Here is a 16,470-nt window from a genome sequence, read left to right on the forward strand (position 1 = left end):
GTCGTGTATTTCTGATACAATTGAGCATTACTTACTCTAGGAGGACTCATTTTACTGTGTAAGAGTTTCTAATTTAAGGGCAGGCAGTGAGGGAGATCCCTTTCCTTTAGGTACTTAGTTCTTCTGGATGTTTTCATATACCATGTATATAAACAACACTGAGTTTTATTGCAATAAGTGCTATAAAATCATATCGTGGCGGCAAGTGGGATCATTTGTGCAACACAAATGAAGACAACTTGCAGTACATGCTTACAAGGTTTGCTTTGAATGATTCTTTGTATCATATAACTGCAAAGTGAAACTCTGAGTGGATTTCAAACTTTTTTTTTTTTTCTGATAACTTTATTATATGGATGCTATCTTACAGGAAATAAGAAGATGAAGATAAATTTATATTTTTGTATTCGGCCTCTAATGCTTTCAGGTGTGCGTGTAGTTAATACTATAGTTCAAGAGTTATCAACCTCATAAAGGCATATAGTGAGGTTTACTCTGTCTCTTAAAATCAGACAAAGAAAAATGCATTTAAGAGACTCTATTATATATAATTCTGATTGATTTTTCTTTTCTCTATTGCTAAGGAATGCTTCTATTTATATGCTGATCTGTTTTTAAATTTGATGGACTTTTTGCAGTTCCTATGTTTTCCATTTTTAGTGAAGTGTTAAATGCTGAGCAGCTCATTAATAAAGTGTGATTTTTAAGTAATTTATTTAAGCAGAAGAAACAAAGAAAGGAAGGCTTTTGGGGAAATTTGTGTGGGTTATTTTTTATTGAGGTGAGATCATTATTTAGTAATCAAGGATTTGTACTGTCACTTTAGGTATGTATGAATGGGTGTGAATGTGAAAGAAAGACTGAAAATTGGGGGAGGTGGTGGGGGGAGGAAGGCAAGAAGAATCGGCAAAAAGAGCTACATGAAACACCAAATAATTTTCATTGGATTTTAATGAAAACTAGGTGCACAGAAGAACAATCCCTTGGCATTTTAACTTTTTTTTTTTTCCCCAATTGTTTCTGATTCAGCAAAAAATAATATATTCTAATGGCCTCAGTAGCTTAAAAATACTGTTTTCTATTTTAAGAGGATTTTTCCTGAATAAGTTCTCCAGCAATTAGCCACCAGTAAGTATCTGGCAGTCTCAAGCATGTCTTTTCTTGCAACTGCATTTTTCCTTGAACATATATTAATGACAAAAATTGTAAGAAGAAATCCCATTTCAACCATGCAGAACACTCAGGGACTTCCATGAGATACTGTTGTTATTGTGACCATAAAGCTGCAATATACATCTCTGTTTGTCTTCTTACATTATTTCATGGGATGCAGTTAGAGAGCTGTGAACAGACCTGATGCTCCACCCCATTTCACTTTGAGTACTTGATCAAAGTTTTTGCCAAGCAGGAAACTCTGAGAAATAGGTTATAATGCTGATTCTGTTAATTTCTCAGTGATTACATGAAAAACTGAAGACATGTATTTCAGTTAAAATTGTGCTGCCTTGGAATTATGACATGAGGAATGTCATAATTTGGCTAATAGGCTAAACAGGCCTGTGGCCTATGTGTCTTGTATACAATTTCTTTGCAAACTGTAGAGCTTATCAAAGTGCTGCTTTGACAGGTCTGAAGTTTAAAGTTCATTACTTTTCGTGGATCACATAAATGAGGCTGTGAACCAAGGACACTGTAATCACTGTAGCTTACTTAAGAAGTTTTAAGTTAGCTAGCTGGTGTGCTCTTACATGTGGTCAGCTATTCCACTGACAACTGCAAGTCCTGCCTGAGGGGCTGAATGATGCTTAATTAATTTTGCTATTGTTGGACTTTATGCCCACATACATGCAGTCTGTAGGACTCAAATTATCTGGCTGCAGAGCCCCTGAAGGCTGTCTGCCTGAGCTGTGTGATCACTGCAGTGTCTATGTATGCCAAGTAAAAGAGGAGCCACTAAATCAGCTACTGTTTCTACACTAAAAAAAAAAAAAAAAAAAGTCAAAACTGATTCTCCTTCCTTTAGTACTATCTCAATGAAAGTGGCTTCTCTGAGATTAATGGGGTAACAACCATATAGAAGAGGTGAGTTAAGCCTAACTTGCTTTACATGTATTTTTAAGTAAAGGAATGTGGGTTATCTGCTTCTCTGTGGGTAGAATATAAGACCAATTACATACATGTGGAGATAAACCAGAACAAATATGTTCTGGATTTGGCTGTGATTATTCCCCACCCCCCACAGATTTTAAAGGTGCATGTTGGAAGTTCTGCATTCAATTTTTTTATATTCTTGCTCATAATAAATCCAGGTTGGGATTCTGCAAATGAAGGATATAAACTGTGATCCTTCTGCTGTGTCAGTCTTTAAAATTAGTTGGTTTTCCTTTTTTTATGTATATAAACTAGTGATATGTCTTTCTGCTACTTTTCCATGCCCAAACTAGCTCATAAGGAGTGAACTTCCAAAAATTTGGACTATACAGTGAACTTGGATAAGTACCCATAACTTCACCTGAACCATTTGAACTTTTCTTTGGCTTTGTTTTCACTGTGTTCTGCCCATTGGGTGAGCAACTGTAGGGTTAGTCAGCCTCTGGCAGACTAACCTGGAACAGCATGATCCCATATACTGTGCTGTCCTGCCTGGCCATCATACTGGTACCTGTCTGGTCATGACAAGTAGCACAGCTCTCAGCATGTATCCCAAGATTTAGATTCCCATGACTCATTGAGACACCTTCTACTCACTCTCACAGTATTGGTCTGTTTGCCTGCCCTGGAGAAGACGCAGTTCCTCGTAGAAAGAGCTTCCCTCCTGTATTAACCTTTCTTTATCCCACAAAATGTTTATTTTCTTCAGAAGGGACAGACATTGGAGCATCCAGAATCTTCAGATGGTTAGTCTGTCAAACACAGTTTCTCCTTGCATGTGTTCAAGGAGGAGTCCAGTAGGGCCAGCCAGCATCCACCTACTTCCATTCACTCACTCCCACTAGTAGTCCTTCACCCCCTGGGTGCTTGTGCAGCAGAGGTACCAAGTCACTTCTCTGATCACAAGACAGTAGTCAGAATTTTACACCATCATTCCCATATGCAGGTCACCAGAAATACCAGCCATGCTTTTCAGCTGCATTAGAGAAGCACTGAGATGGAGAAGAGGAAACCATATCATAATAAACCACATTTAGCATAGTAACACCTTCAGTTAATTTTAAAGGTGATAAAAAATTACTTGAGAGTTGGAGGCAAGTGGGACATAATGCTTGTTTTGTGTCAGTGTGGGGATGTGGTTTGCTTTAAGCAGGGAAGAAGTTGCAAAACAAGTGGAAGGAGGATGTCTGCCATGAAAAGTATGCAAAGAGGAAAGAAGTTCCCCCGCAAGGCGTGAATGGAGTTAATACAGAAACCTCTCTGAGAAGAAGAGAAAGAAAATATGATGTGTTAACAGAAGGAAGTTGATAAATCCTCTTTCAGGCTATTAAAAAAAGAAAAAAATCTTTGAAGGGGAGGGAAGTCAAAGAAAATTTCATATTTACAACACAACCTGTCTTTGCAAAAGACCCCTCTTATTTTGCTTCTCCTTTTCTTGGAAGATTTTGCCCTGATAGGCGGAAGAAATGAAAGAAGCAAATTTGACAAAGCTAAGTTGAAGGAGTTTCTTATTAAATTTAGGAGATACAGAAGGTAGTGGGAAAACAAAGGAGGTGAAAGGTGTGACTGTCTAGTGACTGAAAGGTTGGAGTTTAGAAAAAGGGGACACCTGAACCAATTCATTTTGTCACATTGGTAACAGGTTAGATGTGAGCAAGTAGCTGATAACTTTGTGAGCTGTTGCAACTATCACCACGATCACCTATTTTCACCTTCAACTTCATAGCTCAGTTCAATAATGCATTCTTTATTTGTGAATAATGCCCTTATTCCAAGGATAGACTAAATTATAAGATGTCAGTAGAAAATCTGGAGAGCGCAAGTGTTCACAAGTCAAGGTCTCAAAACTGGGGAAATTGCTTGTGTCATTAGAAAAGTTTAGATTTGTTCCTGCAACTTAGTGCAAAAAAAAAATAAAATTCTTGCACCTATATTATACAATTGATTTCTGCATCTGAATTTGGGTTTCTTTCTTTTCAACTAAGATGCAAAAACCTAGAAAATGTGCAGTGCCATCAGTAGCAGATGATGTGAAAGCAACATCTTTTTTGTGGGCGCATTAGCAGCAGAAGCATCAGCAGAGTTTTAACAGGGTTAGAGATCACACAAGCTGCTTTGGTATTCCCTCAATGCAGAGCTTTCCTGGCTGTTACTACTTTGTGCTGGCTATTCCATGGCATAAAGAGTGCAAAGTGAACATTAACACTCATGCTGGTTTTCTCGTAGGGGTCAGATATCTTTAGTTTTTGTCCATATATTTTTAATCCAGTTTAAGATGCATGATTTCCCAAATCTATTTATAACTGAATGTTCTGGCTAAATACTTGTTGCTGAATGCCACCCAATATGTCTTATTAATCCTCCTGTACAGAGTAGGAGCAAACAGGAATGCAAGTCTTATATTAAAGAAAGAATGTAGGGTAAGGCCTGCCAAGCAAGTAGTCATATGAGCTCTACTTTACAGTTTTTAAGTCAATTAATTCTTAGTAAAACAAGTTGGAAGAAATACAGATTTTCTTTGGGAATCTGAGTCCGCAGTTGTCTGTGCTGTCTCATGTGTCCCTAATATTCTGCTGTGGAAGCCTGACAAGCACTGGTATCTCAATTTCTGCCTTATGTAGGCAAAGATGGACACATTCAGTATTTTTATGGTAGGCTGCCAAGTCTCTCAAAGAGCTTATTCCTTATAATCTCTGGGTCTGACTAAGACACATGAACGACAAAAAAGCGTAACTGCCATGGGTACAACAATCCTAAGTGCATGGCCTGGGGAAGTCCTTAGGGAAGGATTTGCAAATCCCTTAGCTAGCAGCTGACTTGCTACAGGAGAATTTTTGTTTAGAGAGGTCTCTTTGAGACCTGGTTGGAGGCCTCCCTCAATGTAAAGGGTGATGGGAGGTGTTGAAAACCCTGTTTTGGGAGTATGTTGCAACTGGGGACACTGGTTACATGTGTTTCTGTCTGCCCTCCAGGTTCTCATCCCTGCTCCAGGGGGCTGTGCCTGCAGTTGGCATATAATAATAATAACCAATATTAAAATCCCTTAGCAGCTTTAGAGCCCAGACCAGATACTAAGTCTATGCACCTGTGCTTGCTCTCTGCCACACAAGCACTTCTGCCTAATTATTGAATATCTTGGCTATAAAATAATTTGGTCCTTTTAGAGTAATATAGAATAACACTTTCAGAACAAATGGTACATAAAGTAAACATAAAATATTCTAATGCATTTGCAACATTTAGAATAATGACATTTGTTTTTATTCTAAGTCGTATTGAATTTTAATAAATTTTGAAGTTTTTCTGCTCTACCAAAGAGATGTAAAGGTGGCATATACCTTGTTGAATTAGTAAAGCAGCAGGAAGTTATGAAATAACAGGTAACTGTAAGAATCTTAAGAGAACATCATGTTCTTTCAAGAATGTTGTCTAGATAAGAATTCAGATAATATTCATAATTCTGAAAATAATTTCATTCTTTCTCTTCTTCCCAAAAATTGTTAGTCTTAATATCACAATTATTTTCTGCACTGAAAAGATGTACTAGACAGATTATGGCATGGTTTGAACTGAAAAATTTACATTTTAGTTTGAAAAAAATGTTATATTTTACAGCTAACTAGATAGACTGTATTTTCAAGGACAGGTTATGTCCGGCAAAACCACATTTCAGTGAATGAGATCCCTTTGAACCTAGATGTTTTACTTTGGTTATCTTCATTTTTTCCACTAAGTTGCACTTAAGTGTATGAAAGTAATGCCTTAAGTTGTAGCTTTCATATTTTCCAGATTCTGTACTGCACTGGTGTATAACTCTGAACCTCATACAAAGTGTTAGCAAGTTCTCTGCACTGTGTAGTTAGACAAGACAATCCTTTTCAGCCTGAGAACCAAGGCCACTTTAGGCAGCTTTAGGCCCAAAAAATATAAACGACAGTGAATTGAGGAGCAGTTTGGGAGGATGTGACTTCATAATCTGAAGCTGTAACTGGACAATTAACCCAAACATGTAAATGAACCAGAACTTATAAAAGTGTGAAAGCTCATGACCCGTCTTCCATCTTGTGTGGGGCCTTGGCCAGGCTCCTGTACTGCCCAAGGTGTCTGCTTTGAAGGCCTTTTCAAGAAATATTTACTTTAACACTATCTAGCCTCTATTCCAGGTAGCCTCTCAAGGCATCAGAAACAGTGAAGTTTAAGTAATTTGCTTTTAAGTTTTGCAGTCAGCTAATGAAGCTTATAAGGAATTAAATTTTGTAGGAAGGTGCACCCAGTAGGTTCTTTATCTCCCTCTATGAAAATTGTTTCAAAAGAGGTAGAAATTCTTACTTAATACTTAAGTATTTCTGTAAGTACTATAAGTATTCTCAGAGCTTTGGTGATTTCAAGTCATCTCATGACCCTTGGAAATGTATTAAGAGATGGCCTTGAACCAGTGCTGCAGCCAGGACTTGAAAAGGGTAAAATTCTATTCTCTATAGAGCAGGATAAAACTTGATCACTCTGCGGAAAGATGTCTGTTCTGCAGTCACAGGGCCTTAACTTTTTCAACCCTATCTTTCTAATTACCCAGCTGGGAGAGGCAGTAGTGCATTAGCACTGGTGTGATGAAACTGGATAATAAGTAAAATGGAGAGAGAAGTTCAAGGTGATAGAAGTATTGTTGCTGGTCCAAGTTGTAATAAACAGACAAAATAGTTTCAGCTAATAAGTTCAAGTACATCACAATATGCCTGCTTCATGATCAGAAACAAGAGTTGCGCTTCTAAATGAGTTTAATTACAAAGACTTTAAATTTTTCAAGAATATGACTTTTATGAATATACTATGAAAAGAAACTAGTTAAGCAATATTCTTGTATTTATTCAAAGAAAAATTTTCTGATGTGGATGTTTTCATATAAAAAGCTGGAGTCTTTTTATAAATTACTAAATCACAGGATTGCTTTCTGTATGAACTTTTGGTCCTGACAATACTACTGAGTTCAAGTTATGGGTAATTTTAAGTTATTACGAACATCTGGCATTACTTTGATACCTATTCCTAATTAATCTGATAAATCATTACCAGATAAGCATATTTAAAATAGTCTCACAAAGATACAGCTGTAAAATTAGTATTTCTTGTGGGTATTAAAGTTCACTCATCTAAAGATGGAATTCGGATCTCTTTTTGAGAGAGGGTAAATCTGAAAGAGTGAAACAGCATTTGACAAGCACGAGCTCACAACTCAGTCATCAGTAACACTCTCTGTATGCCTTATGCACATCCCTGTTTCCATAGCAACAAAACCAATATAGCATTTCCCTTTTTTTAAAGGGCTTTTTTTGGTTTTTGAATAATAACATAGACTTGTTTGATATGACAATAACATGAATATTCATGGATTTTTTTTACACAGATGACCTAATTAAGGTCAACTTCTCTCAGAAATAATAATGAATTTTTGGTTGGATTACCATTTCTATACTCAGTTATAACTTTTCATTATTATTAATGAATTTTTATTTATAGGTTCTTCTTTTATCTGATGACCTTGATCTTCCAAAGAGATCCACCAGGGTGGATCTTTTCAGGGTTTTCAAAGGGATCAAAACTGTACTGTTCATTTGGATGAAAGGCCTTATATAGTGTGTTCTAAAATGGCATATGAAAGCTTGAGCCTATTCTCTTTTGACATTCATTCTGTTTTCTAGAAAGTAGGGGATGTACCATGACATTGCATAGTGTGTAACTGACTGATCCATTACATAGTATTTATGCATTGTAATCATTCCTAGAAAATGGTAGAAGAATTATACAAGAATTTCTGATGTCCTCGTTTCAGTTTACCAAAATTAAAAAAAAAAAAAAAAAAAAAGGAAAAAAAAAAAGAGAGAGAGAGAAACAACATTAGATTAGACAGTATCGCTTTGAATTCACTCTGTAGTAATTTGTCATCAGCCAGCCATCACTAACCTTGAACTTCCATGTGTAGGTTGATAGCTTCTTTAGCATTCCATTATTTTCAGTTTCTCCACATCAACTGCATCTTATTCACCAAGTATCAGTGTAGCTTATTCCATGTAAAAATCTGTCAGTTAAAAGTATTAAATTTTCAATCACACTTTTCTTTTAAGCATTCTGTGCTGTGTTCTGTTCAGTGTCAGTGTCTTTAGTTCTGATTTTTCAATTTTGTCCCTCTCCTTTTCCTTGACTTGTTAGTCTGATCCAACCTCTTCTACCTCATCTGATGATTATCAATATGTTATGGAAGCTAAACTACAAGAAATGATCTCCATACGTAGGAAGGTAGTCCTACTGGACTTTACTTTCTATTGCTGAATAGAATCCATCTGATTTGTTTTCATTTTTTTTAACTTTTTTTTTTTTAATTGATAATCAACCATCGTGCAGTTCAGTGCTTCAGGAGCTTACAATTTTACGATGGCAGGTTTGTGTTCAAACCATGCACAGTCTGCATGTTACATTTGGCTGATTTCATTGCTCATAAATAAATCCAATGTTTTGCTGATGCTTGGATGTAACAGGCCTTTGTAGCTGACACATTTCAAGCAATGCTGTTCAGCTGCCTGTTTAAATAAAGTTTATTTTTGGAAAACTAAGTTTGCAGTTAGTAGTAGCTTGCTTTATGTTTTGTTTAAACTTTACTGAGATAAAAACTTCCAAAGACACCTAAATTACAGAAAGAGTCTTTCTATTTTTCTTTTACAGGCAGAAGAAAGGCATGGAAACATTGAGGAACGTATGAGACACTTAGAAGCTCAACTTGAAGAGAAGAATCAGGAACTTCAAAGAGTATGTGTATTGCAAACAGCTTCTGTGCACTTTTCATTTGCCAGTATATTGCTACATTATGTTCTCCAGCACCTAAAACTATCTAATTGTAAATGTTTTGTTTATAGCAGTGATGGCAGCGTCTTCCTACTTCACTTGACCATCTTAATACAATAATTTACATCCAGTTACAGAGTTGAAAGCGTTCTGCAGTTACAGAAATGGATATGCATTAATCAGTAACAGTAATTACATTTCCTGTGGAATTCTTTTAGATGGTTACAGTTACCTTTTTTTTTTTAATTTTTTAATGATGTAAATCTGTACCGGTTAATTTTGGACCCTACCAATCTGTCTCGTCTATCCTACATTAAAGGCAAGGCAAAGAGAAAAAATGAATGAGGAGCACAACAAAAGATTATCGGATACTGTAGACAGACTTTTGACAGAATCCAATGAGCGTCTGCAACTACACTTAAAAGAGAGAATGGCAGCACTCGAAGAAAAGGTACAGTACAAACAGCAGTATAAAGTTTAGCTTAATAAAGATTTCCCATATGTTCTGCTTTTATCAGGATGGAGGCATCATGCTGATTTCGTATTACCAAATATTACCACAAATGTCATCCAGCTTACACATTCAGCTCTTAATTCAAGAGCTCAAGGGTCTTCTCAGAAGTGCTGTGAATATGGCTGAATATTTTGAGTCATGTGTTCATCAGCCAAGAGCCCAGTAAAGAGCTTGGAAAGGACCAGGGCCTGATGGGCTGCATGCGGCAGTGAGACAAAGTGGACAAGAACTGAGGAATGACGTTTTACATGTGTCATCATTGCAGTGTTTTAACTTGCTGATTTCACCTTGCTTCCTCTCGGAAGAGTAAAATTCTGGCACCACAAGAGAAGGATCATCTAACCTTGGAAAGGGAATGTTATTTACAGATTTTCCATGACGTGAGACAATGTGTTCCTGCAAAATTCAAAGCAAATTATCTTTGTATTTGCCCTCTTTAATCCCTCTCTCTTCTACTTATTCACCTTCTGTATGATCTGAGGGGAATCTTTCAGTGTTTTTCAGAAGGGTATTTCAGAACTCTGAGGATGTACGTCTGGTTTATATCATTGGAACAAAAGGTGTTATGGATAGAGAAATAGACTTACCAAAAGAAGAAATTGTGTAAGGATGAGGCAGTTGCTCAGTTGAACCAAGACGCAAAGTTTTTCCTGATCTAGAAAACACATGCTCCTACATGTTAGAATTCTTGCAGCATTTAAAATTAAGTATATAATCCAACTGAAGCATTAAAGAATTTTAATTTTTAAGTCCAACATATATGAACTTTTTAAACTTGCACATGTATATAGTGATATCTGATACATTAACATATCTCTAATTTCTTTCTTGCTTATTTGTTTCTCTTTTTATTTTTAGAATGTTTTGATTCAAGAATCTGAAAGTTTCAGGAAAAATCTAGAAGAGTCCTTACATGATAAGGTACTGTGAAATACTGTGATTTTATCTTGTTTTATCAAAATATGTAGAATTATTATTTGGAAATATGTATATGAAATATTAACTATCCAGCTATTGTGACAAATCTTCCTGAGACAAATGAGAATTCCTTTAATCACCTAGATTCAATAAATAACCTTAGAAGGTCTCTGACAGTTGTTCTGAGCTAAGTTCATGGTTATATCTTAGCCTCAGGAAGTCAATACCAAATTTAATATTGATTTCACTGGCTCTAGTGTTTTTCTTCTATCGGTTTTAATTCTGAAAAAGTCTTGTTTAACAGAGATGCATTCATAACTGGTTGCACTTTCATAGTAAAGGATGTAAGATTTTGATTTGATGCGATTCTTCTTAACAAATGCAGTGGTATTATGCTAAATATAGCTGAATGTGACTTTTCTTCATTCCTTGCAAATTAACCCCTAATGCTGTTTAGTGAATCAGTCAAATTGATTATAAATATTTCTTCCAATCCCACATACCAGGATTTTTTTAAAGTTATTCCTGCCTCGAGTGCAGTAAGACACACAAATGTATTTGTGTTCAGATTCACAGAAGTGTTTTTACAGATACAGATTTAATACAGAATGTATTAAATCCCTGTAAAAGCAATTGTATAGAATTAATAATATATAAATATAGCTTTATGCTATACCAATATAAATATATGGCATCAAAAGTCAAGACCTTTGAGAAAAACAACAAAAGGGGTACCTGTTAAAAAAAAATATATTTTCATCTACATTTAGGTAACCTGAAGAGAAAGGCAGCAAATACTCAAAAGGACAACCTGTTTCAGTGCCTCACCACCCTCACCATAAAGAATATCTTCCTGATATCTAAAACCTACCCTCTTTCATTTTAAAGCCATTATCCCTTGTCCTGTCTCTACATGTTCTGACCCCAGAGTTTCTAAGTGTCCCCCTTTGAAGGGATTATTTGTTCCACTTTGATGAAGAAACTGATGAAGCAATTTCAGATAGATGGACATAACATCAGATACTAATAATCTCTAAGTAATTGGCAAGTGTTACCAACAGAGTTTCAGTCATCTCAGTACTTCTGTTCAATCAAGAAATATTTTGAAAATACTCTAATCATATTAATGTAATTATATATTAATAATTATATATTAATACTCACTGAAACTGTTATTATTGATAGATAATATTATTTATTGATACATTATTTGTAGATATTATTTATAGATACATTATTTATTGATGTTATTATTTATAGATGTAGATGATCCATATTCTTCCTAGCCTTTTGCAATACTAAACATTTTAACTCTAGGAAGAGCAGTGTTATAGCTTCATCCCATGTTTGTTCTTAATTTGTTTTAAAATTCATTGATTTCACTTTATTAGTAGATAAGAATTATTTGTAGAATTTGGGAACAGTGCTGTTTTCCCTAGTGGTAGCTGTAAACTGTGCGTGTTTTTTAGTTCCAAAAATCCAATTTTGTGGCAAATTGTCATTTTTTGCCAGTGGCACCTCATACTGGAGTCACATCAACTCAACACAAGCGAGACAGATAGCTGCAGTTCAAGTCATCTAAGCAGCTCTCTCTAAGTCTGTGTCTCTGTCAGAAAATATATAAAGGCCAGTATGCAATCCCACAGTATCATTAAATCATGTAGGGTGGAAAAGATGATCTTGGAACTCATTGAGTCCAGCTGTTAATCTTGGTTTCTATAGGGCAAGTGGTGAGTCATGCCACTTTATAGTAGGAAAAAAATAAGAAACAAGTTTCAAGGACAAAGTTGTCCTTCCAGCACTTCCAGGCAGTGGTAAAACAGCAGAGTGCTGTACCTCCTCCTCTCATTAGCAGTAGTGAGACGTAAATGAGCTTCCTTTTATTATAGTGTTACATTCAGTATATCTTTGCTTACTTGTTTAACTTTATGAGAACAACATCCCATAAAATAAATGTAATTTGTGTCACAAGTAAGTATATCTTACATTTCTTACTTCCAGGAAAGGCTTGCTGAAGAAATTGAGAAGCTGCGGTCTGAACTGGATCAAATGAAACTGAGGGCTGGTTCTTTAATTGAACCCACCTTGTCAAGGTAATATTTTGCAACAAAAGTTTTTTCACTTTAAGCTGAAATAGATGAAAATGTTTATGGCAAGCATTTACAGCAGGGATGTGTTCAAACCACACAAAATTGTGGTCATTTATTTCTTTTAAAATGTTAAATCTATGCAGTTAGTATTACTGTTGCTTTTCACTTTTTTTCTAGGTAAAAAAGTGAGTATATCAGTTTATTAGTGAGTATACAGTGAAATATTACTGAGATTAACAAAAGCCTTTTGAATTATTAAATGTTTTGAAAAGTATATGCAAATGCACAACTTTTTTCCCAGACGTTAAAAATAAATTAGAAACAATTCTCTTTAATGCTGAAACTGATCAGCATATTTACAATCATATTTATTCTATAAATAATATCTTTTATTTTCCTTTATTAGCAAGGCATAACTCAGCTGTACTTAATGTGTAGCAAAGGACCACAGAACTTCAGCTGAATGTGAAGACATTATTCAGAGAGATCTGAAAACATCATAATCGGACATTAAATATTGTGCCTCTTTTTGATGGAAAATCCATATGGGAAGAATAATGAGACAAATGCCATTAAAAATAAACACTAACAGCTGAAAATAATTCATCATTCTAGAAAGTCCCTCTTGCTTAAAAATGTCCCTTGAGATTAAATTGTTGCTTTACTGATAATTGTGTGCCATGTGCTGTTTCCATAACAAGCACCATGTTAAAATTTTTAAATTTTTTTTAAAATTTTTTAAAATTTGCTGGCACACCTGCCAGACAAAGCTCATGGATCAAAACTAAATTGGGAGCACTGAATTCATCTAAAGTTACTCTTGTTCAAGAGGTTGTTGTTTTTTCCATCAGCTATTGTCTGCCCATTGATGTCCTCAGACGTACTGCTCAGTACCTGGACATGGTTTTTCCCTCTACCTTTTATTATTTCTTGGAATAATGTTTTTGTATGGGTGGAGAGGTGTAAGTCGATGGAATTCAGAATGTGATGCTTCTAACTTTTTGAATTTTTGTTCCCTTGGGAACTACAGGCACACAGCACTTTTTTTCTTGAACATGCTTGCTGGGACGGAGGCTATTGAGCTGCTGCAACAGCAGCTTTGGTTCTGGAGAAGCCATCCGTGCTGAACAGCAGCTTTTCTTGCTGGGTAGATGAGTATCATTAGCTTGTGCTCCCTAAAGAGGAGCTGATTAGCCCTTGTCAGAGGGCTGTTTGAAGCTGTCTAAATATCTTGGGAATTCAGCAGGTTGCACTAAGTATACTTTCCCTAACGTAACCTTACCTCATGAAGCTCCCAGCTCTCTCAGGCATAGAAAGCTCTGAACATTGAATACTTCCTATTCTCAGCCTGTATTCAATTCTACATTGGCTGGAGTTCGTGCTTTCAGGAAAATAATGAAGCTGGTCAGCAGATGAATATCTGCATCTAGACACTGGAACCTGGACTGGTTCTTTTTTTTCTGCCAACTTGTTTCACAACAACCAAATATTATTGATTATGAGACTAAAGTTCTATTGAGAAAATTACTGTACACAGAAGATAAAAAACGTCACTGTCCTATGGGGGTTTTTGTTACATTTCATTTTTTTACTGTGATCATGTTATTCTTATATTTTTATGTGGAGATTGCTGGTGTGTTAAGAAACATAAATTGTTCAGGTCTCTGCTTCTGTGGTTGAGTTCTCGAGAGGTGCCTCGACCCTTTGCTCTTCCACCTTGTTTCCACAGCCCATGGTTAGGATGCTTTTTATTGCAGCATGCAGTGAACTTTTGGTGCTGCTTTTTGACTAAGGACAAAGAGGTCAGGGACCACTGTTCATAAACAAGAAAAGAGGTGTTGAAGTCATCCTTATAAGCTTCACTGCAAAATTCCAAGACTTATCAGGGCTATAGGAAAAATTGGGGGTTAAAACACTGAAAGTTTCATCAAACAAAGATTAGTAATTCCTAAATTATGTTAAATATCACAGGTCAGTTCACTAATGTTTTCATAATGAAGAGCACAGACGTACAGCAGGAAAGCTTTAATCTATATGCTCACTCATGAACACATAACATGCTTAGAGTAACCTCAGGCATATTTATGAATATACAGGATAATACATTCAGCTGCCAGCTCTGATTATCCTGAAATGTGCTTTTTCTTGTTAAAGTTTTGGATGATAAGCTTTTCTATGCATAGCTTTCACTTAAAAAAATCAGAAATTTTATTATTTGTTTCTCCTTAATTTTCTCATGCAATTATTTCAATTTTAAATTACGTTTTGTGATGCATTTTTCTCATTTATCATGTGATACGTGCAAGTTCGTTTTTAAAAAGAAATCTGTGTTGCTAGACTGAAAGTCATTGGATTGTGGTTGTTATTCCTATTACTCTCTCAGTCCACTTATGTGATTCTGTTTATAGACCTCATCTGGACACATCAACAGAGCTGAGGTACTCAGTGGGCTCACTAGTTGATAGTCAGTCTGACTATCGGTCAACTAAAGTGATAAGGCGACCTAGAAGAGGCCGGATGGGAGTACGCAGAGATGAACCAAAGGTTAATCCCCAATTTCTTTTCATATATTCCCTGATAAGATAATGTATTTGAGGATTTTAAGCTTACGGTTTGTGGAGTTTTCTTCCAGAAAGAAAACAACAAGAGAAAAAAACAACCCACCAAACAAGAAAACCCGACTCAGAGAGCAGAGCTTTTTCTATTTCTGCTCAGAGAACTTTTGTACAAAATGACAGCAGAGAATGTTGAAGTTTAGGCATCAAAGTTCAAACACACTTGATTATTTGTCTTTCCAGAGTGTCTCTTTGTGTAAATTTTCCTTATAGTAATTGTATACCTAAATTGCAATTATGTGAAAATACTTTTTGCTATTTGCTGTAATGTTGAGAGCATTAATGGAGCACTAATAATTGAATACATATGTTGAAGTGTTAGTTGCTTTCCTTCCCCAATTTTTTTAAAGCTTGACTTTGCAGTTTTCTCTGACATAAGCCATATATGTCCTAATTCTTGCTCAGGTAAAATCACTTGGTGATCATGAGTGGAATAGGACGCAGCAGATGGGTGTTCTGAGCAGTCATCCGTTTGAGAGCGACACGGAGATGTCAGACATCGATGATGATGATAGAGAAACACTGTTCAGCTCCATGGACCTGCTGTCACCAAGCGGCCATTCCGATGCCCAGACTCTGGCCATGATGCTTCAGGAGCAGCTAGATGCAATCAATAAAGAAATCAGGTATGTAGCCTGAACCAGCTGCGATGCACTTATGGTTACAGCTTCAAGCTTCCTTTAGTGCTTGAGTTCAGGTACCATTTGTGGCACTTAGGAAACAACTTCTTCATTTAGAGGATTGATAATGTGTCTGCTTTCCTGCGGAGACTATTGATTGTGTGAAGATATTGAGCCTTTCTTTCTTACCCATAGAAATTTCTTTCAAAAAACCTCCCAAGTGAAGAACTGTTGACCAGTTGAAGAGAAGTTAGAGGAGGCTAACACATGGAAGATTTCACAGATTACTGTTCACAGTCCTCTTTTCAAGGTCTTTTTCACTGTTATGCATGACTCCACTTTCTCAGTAACAATCTCTTATCAGAAATATTTTATTTCGGTGCTCTTCATGCTTTCTTCTGGCAATTATCCCTATGTAAAATCTAACATAAGCCGCATTTTCTAAGACGTGGTTTTGATTTTCTCTGTAGACACAGAATATGATTTTTCATGCTCCAAGTTGGATTATAGTGCTTGGAAATAGGTAATGAATTAATAGGTAATGAATATAAGGTTTTATAATATCTGTGCTAATTTAATGGAGAGGTACAGAATCAAATTATGTGTTTTAATTAAGGGATTGTTATAAACAAAGCCATATATTATGCTTAAAACATTCTTACATATTTTTCAGGAAGGGCAACTTTCAAAAAAGTTGCTGTATGAGAAACATCCTCTCATTAGCGACT

General features: G+C 35.9%; 1 protein-coding gene across 3 annotated transcripts in view; it reads left to right on the forward strand.

The window, feature by feature from the left end:
• LOC131573468 (liprin-alpha-2-like) overlaps positions 1–16,470 on the forward strand; it is a 281,397-nt gene that overhangs the window by 221,816 nt on the left and 43,111 nt on the right. For all 3 annotated transcript variants that reach the window (XM_058827455.1, XM_058827453.1, XM_058827454.1), the window contains 6 exons: positions 8,866–8,949; positions 9,305–9,436; positions 10,358–10,420; positions 12,419–12,510; positions 14,916–15,051; positions 15,528–15,748. In XM_058827455.1, coding sequence (XP_058683438.1) covers positions 8,866–8,949; positions 9,305–9,436; positions 10,358–10,420; positions 12,419–12,510; positions 14,916–15,051; positions 15,528–15,748 — 728 coding nt within the window. The remainder of the gene's footprint in view (positions 1–8,865; positions 8,950–9,304; positions 9,437–10,357; positions 10,421–12,418; positions 12,511–14,915; positions 15,052–15,527; positions 15,749–16,470) is intronic.

The sequence above is a fragment of the Poecile atricapillus genome, chromosome Z (genome assembly GCF_030490865.1).
Source record: "Poecile atricapillus isolate bPoeAtr1 chromosome Z, bPoeAtr1.hap1, whole genome shotgun sequence".
NCBI classification, from domain to species: domain Eukaryota; kingdom Metazoa; phylum Chordata; class Aves; order Passeriformes; family Paridae; genus Poecile; species Poecile atricapillus.